Source organism: Diadema antillarum, unplaced genomic scaffold (assembly GCF_040938485.1).
Source record: "Diadema antillarum isolate AM-2024a unplaced genomic scaffold, OU_Dant_1.0 seq00000708_RagTag, whole genome shotgun sequence".
Classification (NCBI taxonomy): Eukaryota; Metazoa; Echinodermata; class Echinoidea; order Diadematoida; family Diadematidae; genus Diadema; species Diadema antillarum.
This window is the reverse complement of record NW_027271612.1, coordinates 1110451-1135015: the sequence shown is the minus strand read 5'-3', so window position 1 is coordinate 1135015 and position 24565 is coordinate 1110451. Positions and strand designations below refer to the sequence as shown.

Here is a 24565-nt window from a genome sequence, read left to right as displayed (position 1 = left end):
TCGCATTTAATTACTATGCAGTTCACCTGATGTTGCTGCCAGTAATTGCCAGCAGTTGCGCCCGGTGCGCCCCCCTTAATTTACAAAGCAAAAGAATATGGCTACAAACGGCAGTTCTTGGACTGTAAAATGTCAAAATTTTCAAGCTCGCTCGCTCCCCTCGCTTGCATGTAGTCGTTATGCCATTCTCCTGATATCGCTGCCAGTAATTTGTCGTTTCACACCGTCATTCCATAATCCATTTATAGGGGTATACAACCCCCTCCGGCACTTCCACACCCTCCCCCCACCCTTGCTCGCTCCTTCGCATACTAACCCCCCCCCCCCCCAAGATGAAATCCTAGCTACGCCGGTGCCCTTTCCCCGCTTGGTTTCCCTAAAAAAACAGTAAAAGTCTGGGGATTGAGAGCTTTCTATATTCCAAATGTCTGTCAAAAAAATCTCGTAAACATTTAGTGTCAAAACGCACCCCCCTTGAAAAAAAGCTGGTGACGCCCCTGCACACACAACGTAGAAACAATGTCAAATACTACTAGTAGTTAATGTAGCCACCGACGTCTTCATGCATCCGGGTAACTAGGGAGCGTACGGATAACGAGCAGAACACGGCTGGGAAGAGTTGTGCCTCGGTGACGTCTGACTTTCCGCCAGGACTTGCTCATTAGCATATTCACCATGCAGATTCACACTTTTTAAACCAAAATTTACGAGTTTATTTGGTGATTTGAAAGTTTGTTTCCGGTGAAAGTAGTTCATTGGAGGTACCAACAACAACATTTTTTTTTTTAATTTCGTGAGGACTGCTTCCTTTTAAATAACTGATGAAATATATTCAAAACATAAATCTTCATTTGTTATGTGTGTTTTTTCATCGAAATGGCTTATTGTAATAAGTGTATTGTCTCTAAATTTATGATTTTTTTTCCCGATGCAAGTGTGATCTGAAAACGTTCATATGGGTAAAAACAAAATGTACGGATAGCAGGATGTTTGGACATGTGCCTTATCTGTTAGTAATTCTTACAGAGTTAGATCACAAGTGAAACAACTTTTGAAATTGTCATTGATTAATTTGTAACTTCTTTTGAATAAAGTGCAATTTTGCTATGCTTTCACAGCCATATTTAGGAGGATTAGCTATAGACAGTAGAACATGGATGAAAACAAAATGCATTTTTAATATCGATTAAATTACCTCAAATTTTCCAAAATCCTGCCGCTGTCAATACAGCTGTGCTTCCCTGTAGTTTCTTACATAACCGAGACACGATACTTACATGTTTAACATCCTTTGAAAGGATGTTACATTTATGATATAAGTGCAAACATTACTTTTCAAATCTAACGCTGTCGTATAAAATTCACAGTTCCACGTTGTTGATACCTCTATACGGTTTCTCAATTTAAATCAATGAACGTTGAAAGCAATCAAAGCGGAATTTAAAGCATCAATGCTGAGATAGTATAGTGTTTTTTTAACGTAATTTAATTGTGAGTCAATAGCTCCCTTTTTTCCACTACAATGTACTGAATTTACCCTTTAAACTCGGTATTTATCATGCACTTTTATGAAGAAGTCTCCATGTTGGAAAGAAAATGTATTTGCTGTATTCTGTTACAAATTTCAGAGTTATTTTTTTTTCACAGAGTTGTTTTCAAGATTAATTTACAAAAGAAGAAAGTTTCCTTCAAATTAATTTGGAGATTTGTGATTGATAAAACTATTGAAATCATATAGATTTTTCACTTTTTCGTGTATGTCTTTGTCACCGTAACAGCTTTGACATGAGAACATTTTTTTCTTGTTCCTAATTGATCTTCATGATCCAAATGTAGTCTGAAAACGTGCATATGGGGTAAAACGTATGTGCATAAACACACCAACTTGGTATAATACGTAGACTATTTTGGTCTTATTCGGCACATTGTATTTCAGCATGTATGGTCTGTCCGAATATGCGAAATCTATAAATGTTCAGTCTTCCAAAGAGATTTTTTCCCAATTTTTAAAAATGTTCTTTTCATAGATTTTTGGCCATTAAGAGTTAGTCATTCATTTTGTGATAAGAACTTTCCTGCATAATTTCACACAGCCTGCATTTACCAACGAACATGAGGAGGATTAATTGAGGCATGTACAGTCATGATTCTCATGCAACACTATTTTTTTTTTTGGTAAATTCGTTGTCATACAAAGAAGGATTTTAGAGTACTATTGGTGATTTTGATACCCTAAACAAGAAAACCAATATACCATAACAAGGCCTTAATGTCTACTTTATGGTACTTTATTCCCCTTAATAAAAGACATGATAATCTCTGGAATAATGTTGATATGTACCATTTTACTTTATTTTCTCTGATCTAGATACTCTAAATTTAAAATGCGTTATATGCATAATGCTGAAGAAGGGACTCTTTCCCTGCTTTTAGGTACACGGAAGTGGTAAAATCCTCAATGAGATATGACCCCTCCCCCCCCCCCCCCCCAACAAATCATATTATTATTTTGTATGACACTGAATGCTTTGTCTTTTAAAACTTGAATTGTTGAAATTTTTTAATATCCACATTTCAAGATGTCTTTATGCGTATTTTCGATATGATTGATTCTGTGCGCGTGTGTGCGTCTGAAATATATGCAAAGTTTGTCTTCATAATTCACACAGATTATACAATACAGACAATTAAAAACAAGTATATCTTATTTCAATTTCACGTCACAAAGGAGGGAAACTCCATTTTTAGCGAAGAGATATTGATATTTTGTGAGTTTTCAAAAAATAAAGAGTATTTGTATACACGACGGATTTGGCTGCAATAAAGTGCTAAGCCACAAATTCAAAATGTGACTTGAAAAATCCTCTTGAATCCACCAAAATATCAGTGTAGTAAATTTCTACAAGACACTATTCAATCTTGAGTATGTAAAGGTTCATATACGAAAAAATTGGCCTTCTCGAGTCATTAACCTGATTTATGGATTATTTCAAACTTTCAAAAGCGATTATCTCAAAATGAACATTGTGTGGGTTAGCACTATAATGCACCGACCCCTTTTATTAAATCATGGAATTTTTATGTCGGGACGTCACCATACTGGGTATGGTAAGTCTTAGGGAATTTCCCGCAGGCGCGAGCTGGTGTAGCCGGGCTGTTGTCGAGTCCTGGAGCTAGCACCCCCTCCGACAAACCAGGGAGGTGAGGTGCTCTCACCTCTCTGGTCAAAGCAGAACCCATCACTTGAACGGAATACCGAAGAGATGGCACCGATCACGCAGCCGCATCGGCACACAACGTATCAACGGCGTATATTAATTAAGTGGTCATGAGTACTCTAGACTTCCATGGTAAAGATACCGCCCTCTCTCGGCCATGGGATGCGCCAGCCCTGAGAAGATTTCTGGTGCATTAACCACGTTAACTGGGGGACTTTAATAAACAGAACTTTCACCCGGTTTGGATAGAGGATCATTCCACATGACCTATTCAACCGATGTAGTGATCAATGTAGCAGTGTTGTAACGCTTTTAATAGATGGTCGATATACTCTTGACACCCTCGTATTGCGCTACGCTTTAACTATAAAGTGATGGTATAGTTTTGGTTGTTTGGGATCCAGGATTTAACTTCTTATAAGATAATGAGAAACTATACTTATATTAGTATGAAAGAGCACACAATTCTGACAGGAATTCAAAGTTTATTTGACGAAAACTGGTTTTGAATTGGCTGAGATATTCAACAACAAAGCGGTCCCAGTAAAAGTTGTAAAAGTTGCAATGGGTCCTACCTTTGAATAGGACCAGTTTGTTTCACTTAGATACCTCCGCCATTTCAAAACCGATTTTCATCAAATAAACTTTTACCTGGGAAGAGGTATATCTTCAGGTTAGTCATGATGCGTGATAACGAATCTGTATTCCTCATCCACCGAGGAAGGGCATTCTAAAGCTTGGGTCGATGTAGTAGGTTCCGTCTCCTCAAGCTGTGCTGGTGAGAAACGTATCCAGAAGATGGACTTTGCAATTGGCTTTCTAAGGTCGTCGGTTGAGAATGATAAGGGCGTTAAGTGACCGCAAAACCCACAGTGTTCGAGAAGACTTAAAGCCCTTCTCATTCTCAACAGACGCGTCCAAGTCGTGTATACTCTAATTCTTTCGACGATAAATCAAATCTGTCTGAAACATAATTATCAATGACAATATCGTTTTGATTGGTACTGGACTTCTACCAAAGAAGGTCCTACCAAATCAAAAGAGATCAACATCATTAAATGAATTGAATGTTGTGTCTATTGAATTGTATATTAAAGAGTGAACGTGATGTCTATTGCTTAACACTTGAGTCCACGAAATCACATATAGAGGGAAACACAGAGCATTTCGACTGTGGATGAGAAAAACGTTCCATGGGGTGCTGTTCGTTATTCCGAAGGTTCGTTATTCCCAAGGTTCGTTATTTTGAAGGTTCGTTAATCCGAAACACACAAATTCCCTATACCTATCAAGAGGTTCGTCAATCCGAAAATGAAGAAGGGTTCGCTAATCCGAACATTAATGTCTGTGGCGTTATTCCGAAGGTTCGTTATTCCGAAGGTTCGTTAATCCGAAAATGAAATAGGGTTTGTTATTCCGAAGGTTTGTTGATCCGAAATGAAATAGGGTCCGTAACGAACCTTCGGAATAACGAGCTTTGTGTCATTTTCGGATCAACGAATTTTCGGAATAACGAACCTTATTTCATTTTCGGATTAATGAACCTTCGGAATCACAAACCTTCTCACATTTTGGGATGAACGAACCTTCGGAATAACGAACCTTCGGACTAAAGAACCTTTGGAATAACGAGCTGTAACCCGTTCCATGTAGCAGATGTTCAAACGAGAACCCGATTATGCATAATGGAATAAACGCGAACGTAGATTGGCATCGATTTCAAGACAACTGAAGAGACTTCGAAGAGGATTCGGGATTTGAAGCATTTACACATTCCTGGGTAACATCGATCAGAATTTTTCAATTCAATTCAATTCAATAACAATTAGTTTATTCCTCACAATTTCTGACGAAACAATACAACAGTATTGAATGTTACAATACAGAAAAAAAGCGATAATCAATCATTTACATTATAATCTGTGAAAATGAAAAGAGAAAGCTTGAATAAAGCCAAAATACATTGTAGAGTAAGTTCCCTTATGTATGAGTATGCACAAAATAATCTAATGTTAAAGCACACAAAGTGTAAACATGGACAGAAAACTAACAAGCACAACACAACTTAAAAAGACCCAACTTTTAATCATGTGACAGATTGACTATGTGTGATTGGTATTTTCATTTTTTTTTTTTTTAGATGAAGACAGGCTATTGAGTGAACAAATTTATAGGAATCGAATACCAGATTAACTGATAAATGGAAATTGGTGACGTATACGGAATTTGAAACCAGATTCTTTTTACTATACCCACATATGGAATCTTTTGCAATTTCGTGTGCTGTGTTTATGAATTTCATTATTGGTGCAAAACACGAAGATGAAATATTATGAGGCGACATATCTTTGAAATGATAAAATCCCAGGACAGCGGTATTTTAAGTATTCAAATAAAAAATATTCAAAGTATTAAATTTACGGAAAAGAGGAGCAGAATGAGCAGGCAATGACTACCAGGACATATACTTATTTTTTTCTACAATTTACGTAAAACTTCTAACTTTATTATCGTAATTATTCACCTCTTACAGTTACACAATAATTAAAATACGGAAGCATAATCAATGTATTATAAAGCACAAACAGTGCAAACTCCGGAAGAATATTTGTTTTTCAATCTATTTAACATGCCTACACATTTAGATACATCATTTGCTACAATCTTAATTTTGTTATATTTTACATCCCAATATATATTACTCTGAATATGAACACCAAGAAAATTAACCGAATCAACTTTCCTTAAAGAAACAGAATCCACAGAACATAACATATCGTCAAAAATGTATTAATCATCACAGAAATTACGGTAAAAATATAACATAATATTTCCTCACAAAATTAACAATCAATCATACGACATTCATTTTGTGTGCACGGAAAGCAGTTGAAGAAAGAACATTGAAAGACACAAAAAAACCCAACAACAACAAGACAAAACATGGTGATCCGATAAGTCGATCACTCCCGACCGCCTTCCATCGTTTATCTCCATATCGATATCGATCTGGTCAAGGGTGACAAGGTACACCTTTGGTTTCCAATCGCATCCGATAAGAGGTTCAAAGGTCACACACATTGTACTCTGTCGGCCTCAGGTTCCACACGCCAAGTTATCTCCTTGGAGGTTGATGAATAACAGCAACTCAACAGGTCCAATCACTCGACTGTCTATAATGAAGTGGACTTTATAGTCTGAGCACCGGAGATAAACTTGACAACGATAACTGGCAAGCAGAACATTGGCCATCTGACCTCGATATCTTGACAGATAAGCAGGTTAGAATGGTAGTGGTCAATATATAGAGCTACACGATATCTGCTGACAACTGTGCGACCGAAAAACATTAACAAAATACAACCCAATTGAAAACAGGGGAGTAAAGTCCACAATTTTCTATCTAGCAACGAAGAACTGCTAATGGCGGTGATGGAAACATCGAGCGCTGAAAGAGCAGTTTCAGGTGTACACACGGGTAGAGAAATCAGGTGAATAAGCATTTAAACAACTCATCAATGCTACACCTCCGTCTAAAAGGTATCAACATTCCCACCCAAAAGAAAAACAGAAGATTAAAAAGTACGAATCATATCAATCGTATTTTGTGAACTCTGACACGAGACGCCGCACGCAAACCTTGGAGTGCGCAACACAGGTTCCCCGATGAATGAAGTCGCAGTATAGTTGTATGTTTCACGTGTTGGTCATCAGTCATAATAGCGTAATACGTTTAGCGCAAGACTGTCCCAAGTTCGGATTGTTCCTGCAAAGACGTTGGATACCTTGTGGAAGATGGCGGAAAAACTAGATATCCAGGCGGTACAGGACCATTTCAAAGCGGCCAAGAAAGATGACGGAACTGTCGTCATTGAAGACCTGATGAAAGGCTACGGTGAGATCGCCAGGTAAGGCATTATAATATCAAAACGATTAACAAAATCAATGGGGTCATTCCCCAGGACTGACACCCACGAGTCACACAGCCCACAAGTTCGGCAGTGAAAAAAAAAAGTCCACGAGTCATACAGCCCACGAGTTATGACACCCCACCATTTGTACAGCTCATGAGTTCGACATCATAGGTAAATAAGGCCCAGAAGTTCGACACTACCGGTAAAAACAGCCTACACGAGTTCGACATTACAACATGAGAAATGTGTCGGTGTCGTCTGCCTTTTTTTTTTTGTTTGTTTATTGTCCAACTCATGGTCTGTGTGGCTCGTGGGCTGTATAACTCGATGGACTGTATGACTCATGGGCTGTGTGGCTCATGGGCTGTATTTATGGGTGTCGAACCCTTGACGCGCACCCAACAAATGCCTCTTTTTGTTTATTTTTGTTTATTTTTGTTCGGGTTTTTTTTCGTCAAAAAGGATTAACTTTGCATGGTAATGTCGAATCAGTGCAGTGTACAATATGTTGAGGTAGGCTATACTTGTACATGTCTGTATGATAAGTAATGTGTGTAGAAGCCTGCGTAATTAATGGATATGACCCAAATCCCTCGCCGGATGTCGTTCAAGCTTGCTATTGTCATTATTCTTATCCTGTCCCACGAAGGTGGGTCATAAGACCATGTACATTTGGAGATAAGATCGGCGATAAATATTGTGCATCATTCTAATTCTATACTATACCCTTCGATTTATTATGTTTTTTCATTCCCACTTCCATTCTCTTTATACCATATTTATATGTTCTCTCTTGCAATTCTCAGTCCATTTTTTCTTTTAAAATTTCCTTAATTGCCAAAGTCATATCATAATTTATGTTATGTTATGTTATGTTATGTTGAGTAAGTTTTCCACGTGTTGGTGTCATATATTATCATCAAAAATAAAACCGGCACACAGAAAATGTTCGAGCAATTTTTGAGTAACAGCGCACTGCTCGAAGATTTGTGTGCAGAAATAAACTTGATGAATATACAGCATGAACTTGGTTTCAGTTTATATATATGTCATCCGGGTCTCGGGTAAGTGGGATGATTTCACGATCCAATATCACTTTCGATCTGTAAGCAGAGAAAGATAACACACGTCCAGTCAAAATGGAATCCCATTTGCATGCCTTAAATGAAGAGTTGTATAAATGCAGTGGTATGTTGAAGAGAGTATCATTTTAGAAACTCCCATAAAGTATTGAAAGTGGAAGGTAACACTTAGTACATTTTTTTGACCGTTAGATTTTGAATTGAATTTTTTTCGGGGCTCACCGTAAATTCCAGTACATTACTAGGCTACCTTTGCAGACCCATGCACCGCATGTGTGTCCATCATGTATATTTTGTAAAGAAAGTTCATCAACACTTACAAACAGTTCTATATACATTCTTGCTACACATTCTATATGTTATTACATCAGCTCTTGTACTTTTAGATTTGTGTTTATAGATAACAAACACAGAAGACTGCAACAAAAAGGCTTAAGTGTGGCTGACACACAGAACTACTGAGTAGTTGAGTTTTGTGCATCATTCAAATTTTAGATAACTGTTGACTTCCAAATTTCTAAGCAGTGGCCTAAGCAAGTCCCCTGAGGTTCATATTTAATGTTTTGCTGCATTTTGGGAGGTCTGTAAAAGGTATCCCCTACCTTTAAAGGGACTGTTAGAATGACAGGAGGAAAGAAAATGTAGCATTAGAGGCAAGAAAATTGAGTGAGAGTATTCTTTCTGGAGTGTGTGTAGTCCTGAAAAGGACTGTGAACCGGAGAGGAATAGAAGAACTTGAATAGGAGAAGGACTCGACGTTTCGGACAGTTGACTGTCCGTCCTCAGGAGTGAGCAAGCATTATCACTCCTGAGGACTCCTTGGGATTGACGGTTGTCAGGTCTACATCTACTTCTTTCATTGATCCCTATACTGCGAAATTATAGTCTGAATTTAGCTTCAAGAGTATAATAATATTCAGTTCTCTTGTTCTTGTAATGAGGCAGCGATGTTTTCGGTGCACCAAGATAAAACGTGCAAAGTGCATGTGCAACTTTAATAGGCCTATGTTTACTTAACTGAATGAAGATACGTCCCTTTAAGCCTCCATTTTCGAACCAATGACCGTTACCCTTGATCATTCCTGATTATGTTCACCGATGACAAGAGTGCGAGGGCGCTTTAGTATCCGATCTAACTGGCCATCATTGCACTCGTGACCAAAATCTTGTTGCTGCTGCCTACAATCATAAGAGGAAAGTCCAGTCCAAATTTTAGTTAGTCTGATAAGAAAGAGTAAGATATTACGAGTTCAGCGGTAAAATTGTTATCGAAATCGGACGAAAAATAAGGAAGTTATGACATTTTGAAGTTTCGTTATTTTGGGGGCAAACAGTTCTTGAACAGTGAATGTGAATATGCAAATGCCAAAGTAAGCAGGTCATTCCCTTACAACTTATCATATTGTTTGTGCATACAATGTTGAAGTTTCCAGTTTTTCATTTAAACGCAATATGCCCGTGGCTCGAATCCTGATCCTATGCTTAAGCCCTTTTTACACTTGTGTTTCTTAACCCCGTACTTTCTCTGACCCAGGACTATCGTTAATCCCGTACCAATATTTTTCAGCTTTTTACTCTCGCCAATAAATCCCGTACGAGCTCTTGTCCGGGGCTAAAGAGAAAACTGACCTTTTTACACTTGTATTTCTTAGCCCCGGACTTTCCAAACGACATGAATATTCATAATTACGCTGTGTACTGTACACGTACACGCACGCACCGGCAGCACTTGATTACCTCGTTTCTGATTGGTCAGTGGGGTTCGGACTTCGTCTCCGTCGCTTCGCCCCGGATTATTTCTTCGTTCTGTTTTATACACTCGCTTGCTTGGCACCGCAATTGCGGTGCTAACCCTACTATTTTGCAGGGCCAGATAGTACGGGATTATCGGTGGGGCTAGCCCACTTTAGGGCTTTTTACACTTGTAAAATTTTGCTTAGCCCCGGACCAACGGTGGGGCTAAGGGGGGCCTTAGCCCCACCGTTGGTACGGGACTATCCTTAGCCCACTTTCTGTTTACACTCGTTTTTGCCAAAGTGGGCTAGCCCCACCGATAGTACGGTACTATCTGGCCCTGCAAAATAGTAGGGGTTAGCACCGCAATTGCGGTGCCAAGCAAGTGAGTGTAAACAGAACGAAAAAATAATCCTGGGCTAAGCGACGGAGACGAAGTCCGACCCTCACTGACCAATCAGAAACGAGGTAATCAAGTGCTGCCGGTGCGTGCGTGTACGTGTACAGTACACAGCGTAATTATGAATATTCATGTCGTTTGGAAAGTCCGGGGCTAAGAAATACGAGTGTAAAAAGGTCAGTTTTCTCCTTAGCCCCGGACAAGAGATAGTACGGGACTAATTGGCTAGTGTAAAAAGCTGAAAAAATTGGTACGGGACTAACGATAGTCCTGGGTCAGAGAAAGTCCGGGGTTAAGAAACACAAGTGTAAAAAGCCCTTTTGGCAAAAACAAGTGTAAACAGAAAGTGGGCTAAGGAAAGTCCGGTACCAACGGTGGGGCTAAATAAATAAACAAACAAATCAATCAATCAATCAATCAATCAATCAGTCAATCAATCAATCAATCAATCAATCAATCAGTCAATAAACAATTAGCTATTTGATATGTTTCCTGCTTGGTTCTCTTGTTTCTCATAAGGCTCTATGACATCATGGGATCCATGTTCGCCTTCGTAGCCAAAGACATGCGATATCGGCTCAAAGTCCTCACCACCCACCGATCCGACGTCAACGGCGACAAATACCAGACCGTCCAGTCAGCGCTCACCTTCGAGACCGAGAACGGCATCAAGAAGAAGACGAAGTCGGGCACGATGGCCGGAAATCGCGCCATGCTCGAGATGCACTTCGACATCGAGTTCTTCATCGTCATGTTCCAGAAGCTCGCCGAGGGCGAGGACGACAGCAAGTGTTCGGAGCTCGCTCGCGAGGCCTTCGACAAGACGCTTGGGGAGCACGTCAACTTCGCCGTGCGCCAGGCGGCCCGGCTGGCCATTCGCTGGCTGCCCACGAGAAAGGTGTTCGTCGATAGCTACATCAAGCAGGACACGGCCGAAGCTCTAAAAATGATTGGTCCGACAACGGAGGCGCTACAGGCAGTCTACGACATTATGGACGCCGAGTTTGCCAAACGAGACATCAAATGACTTGAACATTCATGGTGCAGTAGAATGAACTTAGATGACAAATTACATTCAGAATCAATGAATTATGATATCCCAATACACATAATCGTGTGCGTATGCACGAAAATGTGTACTATTCTAAATTGCAGCGTTACCTTTTAAACGGTGGTATAGACATGGCCAACTTTTAGAGCACTATGTAAACGTTTATTATGTTATGATGCTAACATCATGAAATCAAGTGACGAACATAAAAACACTGATAGTACCTCTTTCGTAATGTGTTCTTTTAAATTTGCAGGAGAGGGATGCGGAGAATTTTCGACGATTATGATACTATTTCATCTCTCAGAATTATTATTGCAGCTACCTCACGAGTATAATCGGTTGGGTCGTGAGTTGCGAACAGTGTTCTTCCCATTTCATTCCTCAGTGCAATGTTGAAATTTCGAAGACATTGAAATTTCTGCAAGAAGCGACTTATTGTTAGAAGTTTCTAAAACCCCGTGTCCATTAAAGTGTGCAAGTCTAGAAGGCAAAAAGGCATCTAATTGCTATCATGATAGCTAAACTCTATCAAAGTATTATAGCGGGCTAGGAAACTTTACTCGTTGAAGGTCTTGTTTACCTTTGGGAGCAGTGTTTAAAAAAAAGTGTCAAGATCCCACATTTGTTGCATGTAGGTACGTTCTATCAAAAAACACCCTACCGTATGAAATGTTCGCAATAAAGCCTAAAATAGAAGGAGATATCACTATTTTCTCAATAAACCATAACTGCAGACGATTTAGTCTGGAAACATTTCTATTATAACTATTGTTCACATTCTGTGTATATAATTGTACTTGACATCGATTATACGAATTCAGTTTTTACAGTGGTTGTTTCTATCCATAACTCGCATTTCAGAACTATTCTATTCTAAAGCACTAATGCTGGGTTTTTGTTTCATCTGCAAATGGTAAATATGCCTTTAAATCTCGCTATACGATGGGTGGCTGTTGAAAAGGACCTATGGGTTTCATGTCATTTTTTTACATGCTGATAATAGTGTAATAATATTTGCAATGTTAATATTATGAATGTGTATCGAAAGCGTCTTTTTCAAATTGCGTGACGTGGAGAACGTTTAGGACAAGACGGAATATGAGAATTCATGGTCCTATATACAGTACTGCTCGCTTTGGGCCTTTCTTTCTATGACCAGATAACCAGACATGTGGGGGCGCTGTGGCATAGTGGATAAGACTCTTGACTCCCGATCCATGGGCGTCACCAGGGGGGGTGCGTTGGGTGCGAACGCACCCCCCTTCAGATCCTTAAAAAAAAAAAAAAAAAAAAAAAAAAAAAAAAAAAAAAAAAAAATCAGTCTGCGAGCGACCTCAACGCCGGACGCTAAATAATTATTCTTTTCTATTTAAAAAAAATATATATTTTGCACCAGGGACACACACACACACACACACACACACACACACACACACACACAAAATCGTCGGCAAAAACAATTCGCACCCCTGGTTCTGGCAGCAAACTGATTTTATACAATATCTATTAGTATTCTACAGTGTTTACTATTTATCGACCGTACTGTACATCCGTACGATACGGAGCACTTATACACGTTTGCATGTACGTATGCTACTTACAAGTATGTAGGGTCTATGTACGTTACTTCTGACCAATCCATATTGCCAGCCCAAGAGCAAGCCTTAGCCTCATTAAAAAAAAGAAAAAAACATGGAGGGGCAAGCATATTTTAGTTCCCCCCCCCCCCATAATTGATAATTACCGAAATGAGAAGATTTTCTTGCTTTTGAAAGAAAACAAATGTTGCCCCCATAAAAATATTGGAAGGCAAGCGCACCATTTGCCCCACCCCACATAATCATAATTGCCGCGATGAAAAGATTTTCTTGCTTTTTGTTAGAATTCAAGAAATCTGTCCAATTATTTCACCCAAAAGCAGTGGCGTAACTACGGAGGGGGGGGGGGGGTGCGCCCCCTCCCAATCCGCTGGTAAAAAAAAAAGATTTACCGAAATAGTAGTTCAAATGTTAGTAAACTGCTTTTGAATGAAAGGGTGATCCAGAAATAAGATATTTTTCTATGATTTCTTTTAACCATAATTAAATAGGTATATAGTGTGAAACATTGTTCAAAAAGCCCGGACCCGACAAAAGATTGTGATTCCTGGTTGGCATTCTGCATAATATAAGCAGGATGTGCGCAGTGTACTCAGTACATCCGAACGAAGAGTCGCTACAATGTTGCGCAATGTGATGTAGAATGTACACCTTTGTACCTTACGCTTCGTTATATCAAAGCTAGATCATTGATTTTGCAGTGTTGCTTTACATACTAGTCTATATGAAAATGTCTTGCATTGCCAATAAAAAGACTTGACATGGGCTAATTCCTAACTTTTCCATGTATACAATACACACACACAAACAAACACGCACAATTAGTTTAGGGGATGCTCTAAAGTGCAGATTTTGGACATCCTTTCCCGCTTGGTCACTTCGACGCCACCTCGCTGGTCATACCTCCCCAGTCATGAACATAAACCCACACCCTTGACTACCAGTGGCGGATCCAGGGGGAGGGGCGCACCGGGCGTTCCCCCCCCCCCCCCCCTCTAATTTCCAAAGCGAAAAAAAAAAAATAATATAGCTGCAAACGGCAGTTTTTGGAAGGTAAAATGTCAAAATTTTCAAGCTCGCTCGCTCCTCTCGCTTGCATTTAGTCATAATGCCATTCTCCCTGAAGTTGCCGCCAGTAATTGCCGGCAGTTGCGCCTGCTGCGCCCCCCCCCCCTTAATTTCCAAAGCGAAAAAATATAGCTACAAACGGCAGTTTGGGGACTGTAAAATGTCAAAATTTTCAAGCTCGCTCGCTCCGTTCGCTCGCATTTAATCTTTATGCCATTCTTCTGATGTTGCTGCCAGTAATTGCCTGCAGTTGCGCCCGGTGCGCCCTCCCCCTCCCCCCCCCCCCCTTAATTTCCAAAGCGGAAAAATATGGCTAAGAACGGCAGTTTTTGGACTGTAAAATGTAAAATTTTCAAGCTCGCTCTCTTCGCTCGCTCGCATTTAATTGTTATGCAATTTCACCTGATGTTGCTGCCAGTAATTGCCAGCAGTTCCGCCCGGTGCCCCTCCCCCCTTAATTTCCAAAGCGAAAAAAATATGGCTAAGAACGGCAGTTTTTGGACTGTAAAATGTAAAATTTTCAAGCTCGCTCGTTCCGCTCGCTCGAATGTAATCATTATGCTCTCCTGATATTGCTGCCAGTATTTGCCAGCAGTTGCGCCCGATGCGCCCCCTTAAATTCTAAAGCGAAGAAATATAGCTACAAACGGCAGTTTGTTTGTTTTTTTACTGTAAAATGTCAAAATTTTCAAGTTCGCTCGTTCGCTCGCTCGCATTTAATTGTTACGCAATTCTCCTGATGTTGCTGCCAGTAATTGCCGGCAGTTGCGCCCGGTGCGCCCCCCCCCCCCCTCCTTTATTTCCAAAGCGAAAAAATATGGCTCCAAATGGCAGTTTCTGGACTGTAAAATGTCAAAATTTTCAAGCTTGCTCTCTTCGCTCGCTCGCATTTAATTGCTATGCCATTCACCTGATGTCGCTGCCAGTAATTGCCAGCAGTTGCGCCCGGTGCGCCCCCCCTTAATTTCCAAAGCAAATAAATATGGCTAAGAACGGCAGTTTTTGGACTGTAAAATGTAAAATTTTCAAGCTCGCTCGTTCCGCTCGCTCGAATGTAATCATTATGCTCTCCTGATATTGCTGCCAGTATTTGCCAGCAGTTGCGCCCGATGCGCCCCCTTAAATTCTAAAGCGAAGAAATATAGCTACAAACGGCAGTTTGTTTGTTTTTTACTGTAAAATGTCAAAATTTTCAAGCTCGCTCGCTCGCTCACTCGCATTTAATTGTTACGCAATTCTCCTGATGTTGCTGCCAGTAATTGCCGGCAGTTGCGCCCGGTGCGCCCCCCCCCCTCCTTTTTTTTCCAAAGCGAAAAAATATGGCTCCAAATGGCAGTTTCTGGACTGCAAAATGTCAAAATTTTCAAGCTCGCTCTCTTCGCTCGCTCGCATTTAATTGCTATGCCATTCACCTGATGTTGCTGCCAGTAATTGCCAGCAGTTGCGCCCGGTGCGCCCCCCCCCCTTAATTTCCAAAGCAAATAAATATGGCTTTAAACGGCAAGTTTTGGACTGTAAAATGTCAAAATTTTCAAGCTCGCTCGCTCGCTCGCTCGCATTTAATTGTTATGCAATTCTCCTGATGTTGCTGCCAGTAATTACCGGCAGTTGCGCCCGTTGCGCCCCCCCACCCCTCCTTAATTTCCAAAGCGAAAAAATATGGCTCCAAATGGCAGTTTTTGGACTTTAAAATGTCAAAATTTTCAAGCTGCCAGTAATTTGTCGTTTCACAAACCGTCATTCCATAATCCATTTATAGGGGGTACAACCCCCTCCGGCACTTCCACACCCTCCCCCCACCCTTGCTCGCTCCCTCGCATACTAACCCCCCCCCCCCCCCCCCCCCCCAAGATGAAATCCTAGCTACGCCGGTGCCCTTTCCCCGGTTGGTTTCCCTCAAAAAAACAGTAAAAGTCTGGGATTGAGAGCTTCCTATATTCCAAATGTCTGTCCAAAAAATCTCGTAAACATTTAGTGTCAAAACGCACCCCCCTTGAAAAAAAGCTGGTGACGCCCCTGCGATCGGAGGACCCGAGTTCGAATCCCGCCCAGTACGTCCTAGGACAAGATGCTGTTACCCACCATGTCCCTCTCGACCCAGGTGTATAAATGGGTAGGGCCTACCTGGTAATGCTAGGGTGACAATAATGGCAGGGCCCTCTGGTAGAGCAGTGGCAACACTGAAGAGGTCATCCTGGGTAAATAAGACCTTATCATTATCATATCATTATCATGACAACCTCTTAAGATTTGCCTGTATTCATAGCAGTATTAGGGCAAGTCACCGTGTTCAGGACAATGCGGCTATAGGGGGCACCAGTCATGTCCTATTGGGACATCATTTACAGGCCGCCTTTTCGTATTAGCTTGAAACGATTTCTTCAAGAGGAAAAGATAGACATATATTTTTTGTCTATAATACGTTTTTGATGCTTCACTAGTTGGACGGCACTTCAGCTTGTTGGGTGTTTATATGTTAGTTGTCTTTTGTTATTATCGTCTTCTCTCTTTTTTTATAGTTTTGCTATGACGTGTGAACACTATTATCCATTGACCGTGAAAGAACATTTTTCACTAAATAAATAAGATAGAAGCAACAGAACGATGGAACCATACACTCTCCTTTTATATTGTGTTTCAAACATTAACCCATACAATAATTGTATATATATATATATATATATATATATATATATATATATATATAAATTGAGGACTTGAATATAAGAACGACCCAAGTCCAATTTTTGGCCAAATTTAGTTTATGGGAAATTGTAGCTTATACATGGACTCATCTTGTGTATAAATGATAAATCCTAATTACCCCCGGAAGTGCCTGAAATAAATGAGTTAAATCTTATATGAATGTAAACATGAAGGACTTGGGTCGTTATTACATTCATATTATAGCACCCTCTCTCGTCCTTATCTCATCTCTATAGCAGAATATCATGTATATGAATCAAAGAACGACCCAAGTCCATCACACAAAATGGCCTCGCCACAATTAATGTAAATGTTAATTGTCATAATAATATATGTTCTAAATTGTATATACAATGTTGCTTTTCCCATCACAGTTAAATAGAATATTATTGGACAAATTAAAAAAAATATGAAGTTTTTTTTTTAAGTTTACTTGAAATGGTCATCCATGGACTTGGGTCGTTCTTATATTCATATACTGAAATATATATATATAATATGAAGAGTTTGTTCGCAAAAAACCGATAAGTCCATTTTTGAAGATTTTGAAGTACGGTCTCTGTCATAAAGTACAAAATAATACCTTTTAAATGATATATTGGTCACTACATTATAAAGGTACATTTTTGAAGTTATGGTCAAAAGTAGCAAACAAATTTCTTGTTATTCTCTTTATTTTTCCTGACCTTTAATCGCAAATATCTCCTTTTGGCAAATATGGACTTATCGGTTTTTGCGAACAAACTCTTCATGTACAGGCCTACTCATAGGTCTCTCATTATACGTCACATACAGATACAGATTTACCACAAAATCAATTCTGATCTTTGATGGTACACTGGAAACTATCTCAGTGAGGATATTCATATTGTCTTTGAATGCATTCAAATTGAGGGATAATTGTTTTTCAAAATACAAATGTGTAATATAATGCGACGGTTAAAGAGGAGTCAAATTATCATACATCGTATATATTGACTGAATGCAGCAAAATTAGTAAATATACTTCATTGAAAGTTTGAGGAAATTCGGACAATTCGTTCAAAAGTTATGATTTTTTTGAAGTTTTGGTGACGAGAACGTTTGGATCAAAACACTTCTACAGATCAAGCATGACATCACTATTATACATTATACGATATGAAGAAAATATGAAAATATTATCATAATACTATTCATTATCACTTTTCTAGCATAATGAAAGAGCACTATACTTAACTCTATGTCAGTAACTCCCTCTTCGGAATTCTTTTTTTCCCCTCAACTGAATGTAATTGAAAAGAATTTGAAAAAAAAAAAAAAAAACGTATCTTAGGCCTAACGGCATGAATACATTTTCCCCAATAGAGGGCGCTTTAACTGATAAAGACCAGTGTCGTATACAGCAGAGGTAATTTTATTTGACTTTTTAACATCATAAATGTGTTTTGATGATATTGGTCCCTGGGTTACATCACAATAATGGGAAATTGCACATTCAAGGGTTATAAAGCTTTTCAAAGAGACACTTCGGTAAATTATGCCCTTTGGAGTTTTTTTTTTTTTTGAAACTAAATTTTGCAGTTTTGATTAGTTTTTCATTCATAAGATGAATACATAGATGCAGGTAGTTATCCTTGATTAAGGGGATGCCATCATCACCTTATTGCCTACAAAGTCCTGTAAAACACTTTTATTTATCAAACAGATTAACTTGATGTATTTTGAGCTGTTTCAGTGGTAGCCCAAACAAAGAAATACATTAAAATGACACAATCATTCAAAGTTGTGTGATACTGATGACTAGTTTCTACCAAGATCTAGCACCACAAGAACATAAAGAAAACAAATTGTAGTTAAGCAAAGTTTGGGGGGGGGGGGGGTAAGGGGAGAGGGAGGGGTAGGGGAGGGGAGGGATGGATTTGACAGAAAAGATCAACTTAAACCAGCAGGGCTATATGTATGGGATAAATACTTCCCATTGACATGGTGTGCATTGCGTGCATTCTCTATAGGATTGACACGGGTAAATAATTCCCCATAGAGACGTGTGTTAAAATTCAAATAAAAAAAAAATGTAAAATAGCTGGGAGAAATAAGGTGTTTCATCTTCACTGACCTGGATTTAGTGAGCTATACCCTGTCATCCATCAAATTTACAAGGCAGGTTCTTCGGCTCAAACTCTGTCCAAGGGTCCGCAAAGCCAGGCTACGAGTTCTTTTCACTCAAAAATCACGTAATTTCCGTACACGCACCCAATGAAATAATTTATAGTCCCTTCAAATTCCATGAGAAAAGCTTTCATCTTCAAACCAAAATGGAGTTTGTAGAGGAATTCATACTCAATATCTGCAGCTATTCAGTTTTATGCCAAACTGCATTAATGATTTTTAATTAATTTTTTTTTCTTCATTTATTTTGGTATCTTTGGTACGAATTTGTGAAGGGGTCTGGGACATTCCATTTTAGTTACAGGTGTGAGCCTTAGGGCTCACACCTGTAAGATAAAATACAACTTATACACAGAGTCAATGATAATGCTATGACTGAGAGGAGAATCACTAGACAAAACAAACCCAAACAGACAAATGTTACGACATGTATTATGAGACTTAGAGAAGCCATGGCTCAGCATGCAATAATAGTATCATGCAGTCATACCTTTCTGACTAACAAAAAAAAAAATACCTAGACCCTATAAAGATATCAAAGAAAAGAAATGCTAAAGTTTGATGCTTCGCCTGGTTACGTGCTGCCATCCCTTGCAATGAAAATAATGCTGAAATAAAAATCGAGCTTTAAGATGTTTAATTATGTTTAAGATGTTCATTAATGTCTTGCTCTTTCAGGTACAAAGAAGGGAGAGTTATGAAAAAAAAAACCCAACACATCATCATATTGCCTACATTAGAGACCTTAAAAGTTATCCAAGTCAAGCACAATTATCATTATAAGAACACTTTACTCCGGTTCAAGTGCATGGTGTTTGCTCCTGCGACAATATTGCTCCCATTAAATAATCTGCATGCTAAACCAAACAAAAATTCTATTCACAAACATAACCCTAGATAACCGTATAAACTAAGCTATGACAATCAAACCTCTAACCCTAAGTCCTTGGAGAAAATACGACTGGAACAATCGCATCAGGAGCAAAATATTGTATTGTCATTGGCAATCCAGACCTGTATTCCTCATGATATGAAATCGTGTACATAGTCAGTTATATCAAGTTTTTTTTTTTTTGTTTTTTTTTTTTTTACTGAACTCTTGTTTATGATTATTTTGCAGTGAAAATTGTTCATACTTCTTTTAAGCGAGTCCTTTTATACAGCTAAGGGAGAAATAAGACAAACTGAAACCGGAGCTGATACGAAAAGGATTCCATAATGTCATAATTTAGAAATACACATTCTCTCGATTTTCACTGACATAACATCATAACAAAAGGTAACATTGTTTACTTCCTTCACGAAAGAGGTAATTCAAGTGCAGCTCTGTTATTATACGCTATAAGAGTGGATAAAATAATAACGATTATGTATTCTCTTTGTATCGTTCTTCGTGGGTGCGTTCGAGCGCAGAAAAGCGAACTGTCAAAGCGTACCGTACCGAACTGTGCCATGCAGATATGGAGCAGCCGCAGCGCTCCTCTGGCACGGGTGCGGTATGCACGATACGATTCGCTTTAGGAGAGCGCTCGCCCTTGTAATATTGACATCATAATTTTTTGCAGTCTTTTTTTATCAAGCGACGGTGACACAGAAACTTTATGACACTTGAAAATTTAAAAACTAATAACTTTTGATTGGATTATCAGTTTTTCCTCAAATTTTACGAATGTCATGTTTTAAAAAAAAATATTGTACAGTACTGGTTGAGGTGAGAATTCAGCTTGTAACGTTTTGCAAGATATTTAGAAACCACTCTCTGAAAATGTTCAAGGGCTTACACAGGTAATCAAAAGTTTATTTGATGAAAATCGGTTTTGGAATTGGCTGAGATATTTAAATACAAGTTAAAACGAAGAGATCCTAATAAAAGTCGTGGCATGTCAATTTTATTATAATCTTTTTTTATATATATCTCAACCATTTAAAGGCCAATTTTCATCAAATAAACGATGAATCCTTCTTGAAATAACGTGCTCTTTCATTTTTCATAAGATATTTCTCATTATCTCACCTGTTGTTGTTGTTATTTTAAAGATCGAAAGAAGAGAGAGAGAGGAGAGAAATGGGGCCCTATACAAATAATTTGCCCCAGACAGCACTTATAACATAAAACAAACAGTATAGATCTTAAAGAGATATCTCACCTAAAAAAAAAAATGTTATATACCTAAATACGAGTACTCACCTCAACCAGATACCTGGGGCCCGTTTCATAAAACTTGTTATCAGTGACAACTGCCACACATGATGCTATGACAAATTTTCTCTCAGCCTATCAGAATATGTTTACAAGTATTTCAGTAGCTTGTCACATCTATGACAACTGTAGAGTTTGTTCGCAAAAACCGATAAGTCAATTTTTGAAGATTTTGAAGTACTGTCTCTGTCATAAAGTACGAAATGATACCTTTTAAATTGGTCTATTATAAAGAAACATTTTTGAAGTTATGGTCAAAAGAAGCAAAAAAAATGTTCTTATTTATATTCTCTTTATTTTTCTTGACCTTTAATCGCAAATATCTCCATTTGGCAAATATGGACTTGTCGGTTTTCGCGAACAAACTCTTCAACTTGTCACTGATGACAAATTTTATGAAACGGGCCCCAGTTTAGTCCCTGTAATGATGGCTGTCATTCTCCTGTAACTTGCAGGACTGGTATTTGATGTGAAAAAATCTTTGGTAATACCGGAATACACTTTGAGTAATAGCGCCCTCTTTTGCTTGACAGTCAACACAACAGCTAGCTGCTCACCAGTAGTCCTCACCACGTAAGAGTTCTGCGGTCCTCACACGCACTACCACTACGTACATTCATACAGTACACAGTCACACTCAAATTAGAACCGTTGCGTTGCATTTCATGACGGGTCCCCGTGCACCGTGTATAAAGATTGGGCGCTAGATGCTGGCCCAGTAGGAGTGCAGTTGTTGTGTACGTAGTGTCACTTGTTGGAATATAACGGAATTGCAACGACGTCCTCCTGTAATTTACGTGAGTATCCGTGAATTTGGTATAATCTAAAATGAGACTTGATATCCCATGATGTGTATTCGATGTTATATTACTCATATTTGCAGTTTACATCACAGGAGAAGAGTGAACATGAAGCGCTCCTTCCCAATCAGTTGACGATTGTTTGCTCAGCGTATACCTGTCCGTCATGGGCATCGAAGCCATACACTCCCCGTTGAATTACCGTTGGTCGATGCCTACATGAAAGAGTGTTTAGGGGCTCGCTTGTCATTCGTTCTTGTCTGCTTCGAAACTGTTGGTAGAAATGCCTCTCAATGAAGTGGAACGGCGAATGCGAAGCTAGTAGAACATTTCGAGTCGTTCCGACCTCTCGTTCAAAATAGGTGCCTAATGTAAAATTACAGAGGTTTCACTTTCTACGATCTAGACAAGTTCTAACGTTAGTAGAACTAGACTCTTAATAATTTAGCCATTTTAGGAATATAATAGGACCTAGAAATTAGACGTCTAGGCGGCCTAACGTTACATAGAATTTAGAAATAGTGACTAACGTTAGAACGTAACGTTATAGTACGGGGGGGGGGGGGGGGGGCAACTAGCGCATGCCCCCCTTTATTTTTTGTTAAAAACAAAAGAAATAAAAAGAAAAAAAAAGGAAAAGAAATCCCGGAAGTGGCCCCAGAAATATTATTTGCGCCCCCTTTACAGAATTCCGGGATCCGCCCCTGCAAAGCGAACATGTCGATCACGTTGAGTTTTTTATACTTGACACCATTTTCTGTGGACCTCAAACATAGTACGGTACATTACATTGTACATTTGTAGAACCATACACATTGCACGCTGGTATAATTATGATGTGCTTTTTTTATATTGCATGCTCTTGTTCGGTTTTAGTGCGCTTTCAGCATAGCAATCACACTTTAACTGTTACAAGTAGTAGTGCGTGAACAATTTGATATGTTCATATTAAAACAATTCACACTTTACAAATTACCACAATGCTATTCTTTATGCTCCATAATATATTCAGTAGGTACCTATTCCCCATATTAAATGTAGGTTGTAGTTAATGTTGATGGGATGCATAAAATATACAACAAATTTTGTTGTCTTTTTTGAGAAATAATAGGAAATATTTTTTTATGACGATTGCATATCAACTACAGATTGTATTTTACAATTTGCACTTGCTGGATGAAACTGCCTTGCTGCAAACAGTTCTACCTTGACTTCTGTGTGGCCTGCAGGGAGTAAAACTGTGATGACATAAAAAGTGACATTTATGCCCAGGCCTGCTCCTCTCCGTCAAACTCTTGTCCCATCAAAACACTGTCCCTTCATAGGCACTGTCAGACTGACAAAAGATAGATAAGTTAATATTCGCGATCTTTTATCGTGCGGTCACACTGGCAGCCAAGCTTGGATCAAGAAGTTTGAGTCATTGGTACGCGCACGCATGAAAGAAGAAAGAGCGTGCCGTCCGATGGCTAGTGATTGTGACGTAACAATGTATTTATAAATGACAATGGCCTCGCACATCGGAGCCGCCCACAAACAGATCAAGAAGTTTGTCCGGGGTGAGGGAAATGTCCCTAGTTGGAGTGGGAAGTTTCAAAGCTACTGTAGTCTTGTCTCTCCTTCAAACATGATTCTCAATTCATGTGTACAAATCGTACAAGTAGGTATAGTTGTGTTCCAAATGTGATTTCCTGTGAAGATTTATACGATTCTGACGGTGGGTTTGCTATGTTTGGAGGGTCTGTCCTCCGAAGGTGATTGGGAAGCTCACACCAGTGTGACCATGACATTGTACATACACTGCATCCATAGTCTCTGCATAAGTGTACATTGTACTTTTGCATGACATTACGTACATTTTGCAAGGTACACTTCTGAATACGCATTGAGAGTTGTGTCGAGGAATGATGGTAGAACTACATGTTCTAAGTCTTTCTGAATACTACAATGTACAGGGGATTTTCTCAGAAATCTATGAAATGAACAAACAAAATAACTATTACTTCCAGGAATATCTCTGCAGGTCTATGATTCTATGATGAAGAAAATTGAATCAAACTTTCCCTGATTCTGACATCGTTCTGCTCTCAAACATTTGCTCCTGCGACAATCCTTCTGGTCTTTAGTGTTCTCCAAGGACTTTGGGTTCAGGTTGTGATCAAGGGTTTTTACTAGGTTTACATCTGTAGTTTGATTTGAGGATTAGGGGATTAGGGTTAGGGTTACATGTATGTTTGGGGATAGAGTTTAATTTTTGTGTACAACTGTGTAGCATGCAGATATTTCATGGGAGCAATGTCATAGAACCGTTGCTCAAAAAGATGGCTGCTCTGCGGAATCCCTCTGATTTTTTATTTGCTGAAATATGGCTGAATATTGATAGCTCCATGTTGTGCTGTAGGTACACTGTAGTAGTCTTACTAGTACTAAATTGAGGGGAAGTACATACGTAGCTTGCACTGCTGTACATGAAATGTGGTTTGCGAAATGCTTACGAAAGTGCAATGATTAGACTTATTTTTTTTTTAGTGTCTGAATACTCCATTGCGCTTTAATCCATTGAGGATGGACTGATTTTGCTACAACACGCATTTCCTATTGACACCTGTCCGAGTAGGTTCCTATACAGTTTGTACTCGG

General features: G+C 39.1%; 1 protein-coding gene across 1 annotated transcript; it reads left to right on the top strand.

Moving 5' to 3' along the window:
* Window positions 1-6952: 6952 nt before the first annotated feature.
* On the top strand, window positions 6953-11375 carry LOC139737840 (ceramide-1-phosphate transfer protein-like). The gene is made up of 2 exons (XM_071648514.1): window positions 6953-7126; window positions 10868-11375. Exons 1-2 carry the CDS (start codon window positions 7014-7016, stop codon window positions 11373-11375), a joined length of 621 nt encoding a protein of 206 aa, XP_071504615.1. The 5' UTR covers window positions 6953-7013.
* The last annotated feature ends 13190 nt before the right edge of the window (window positions 11376-24565 follow it).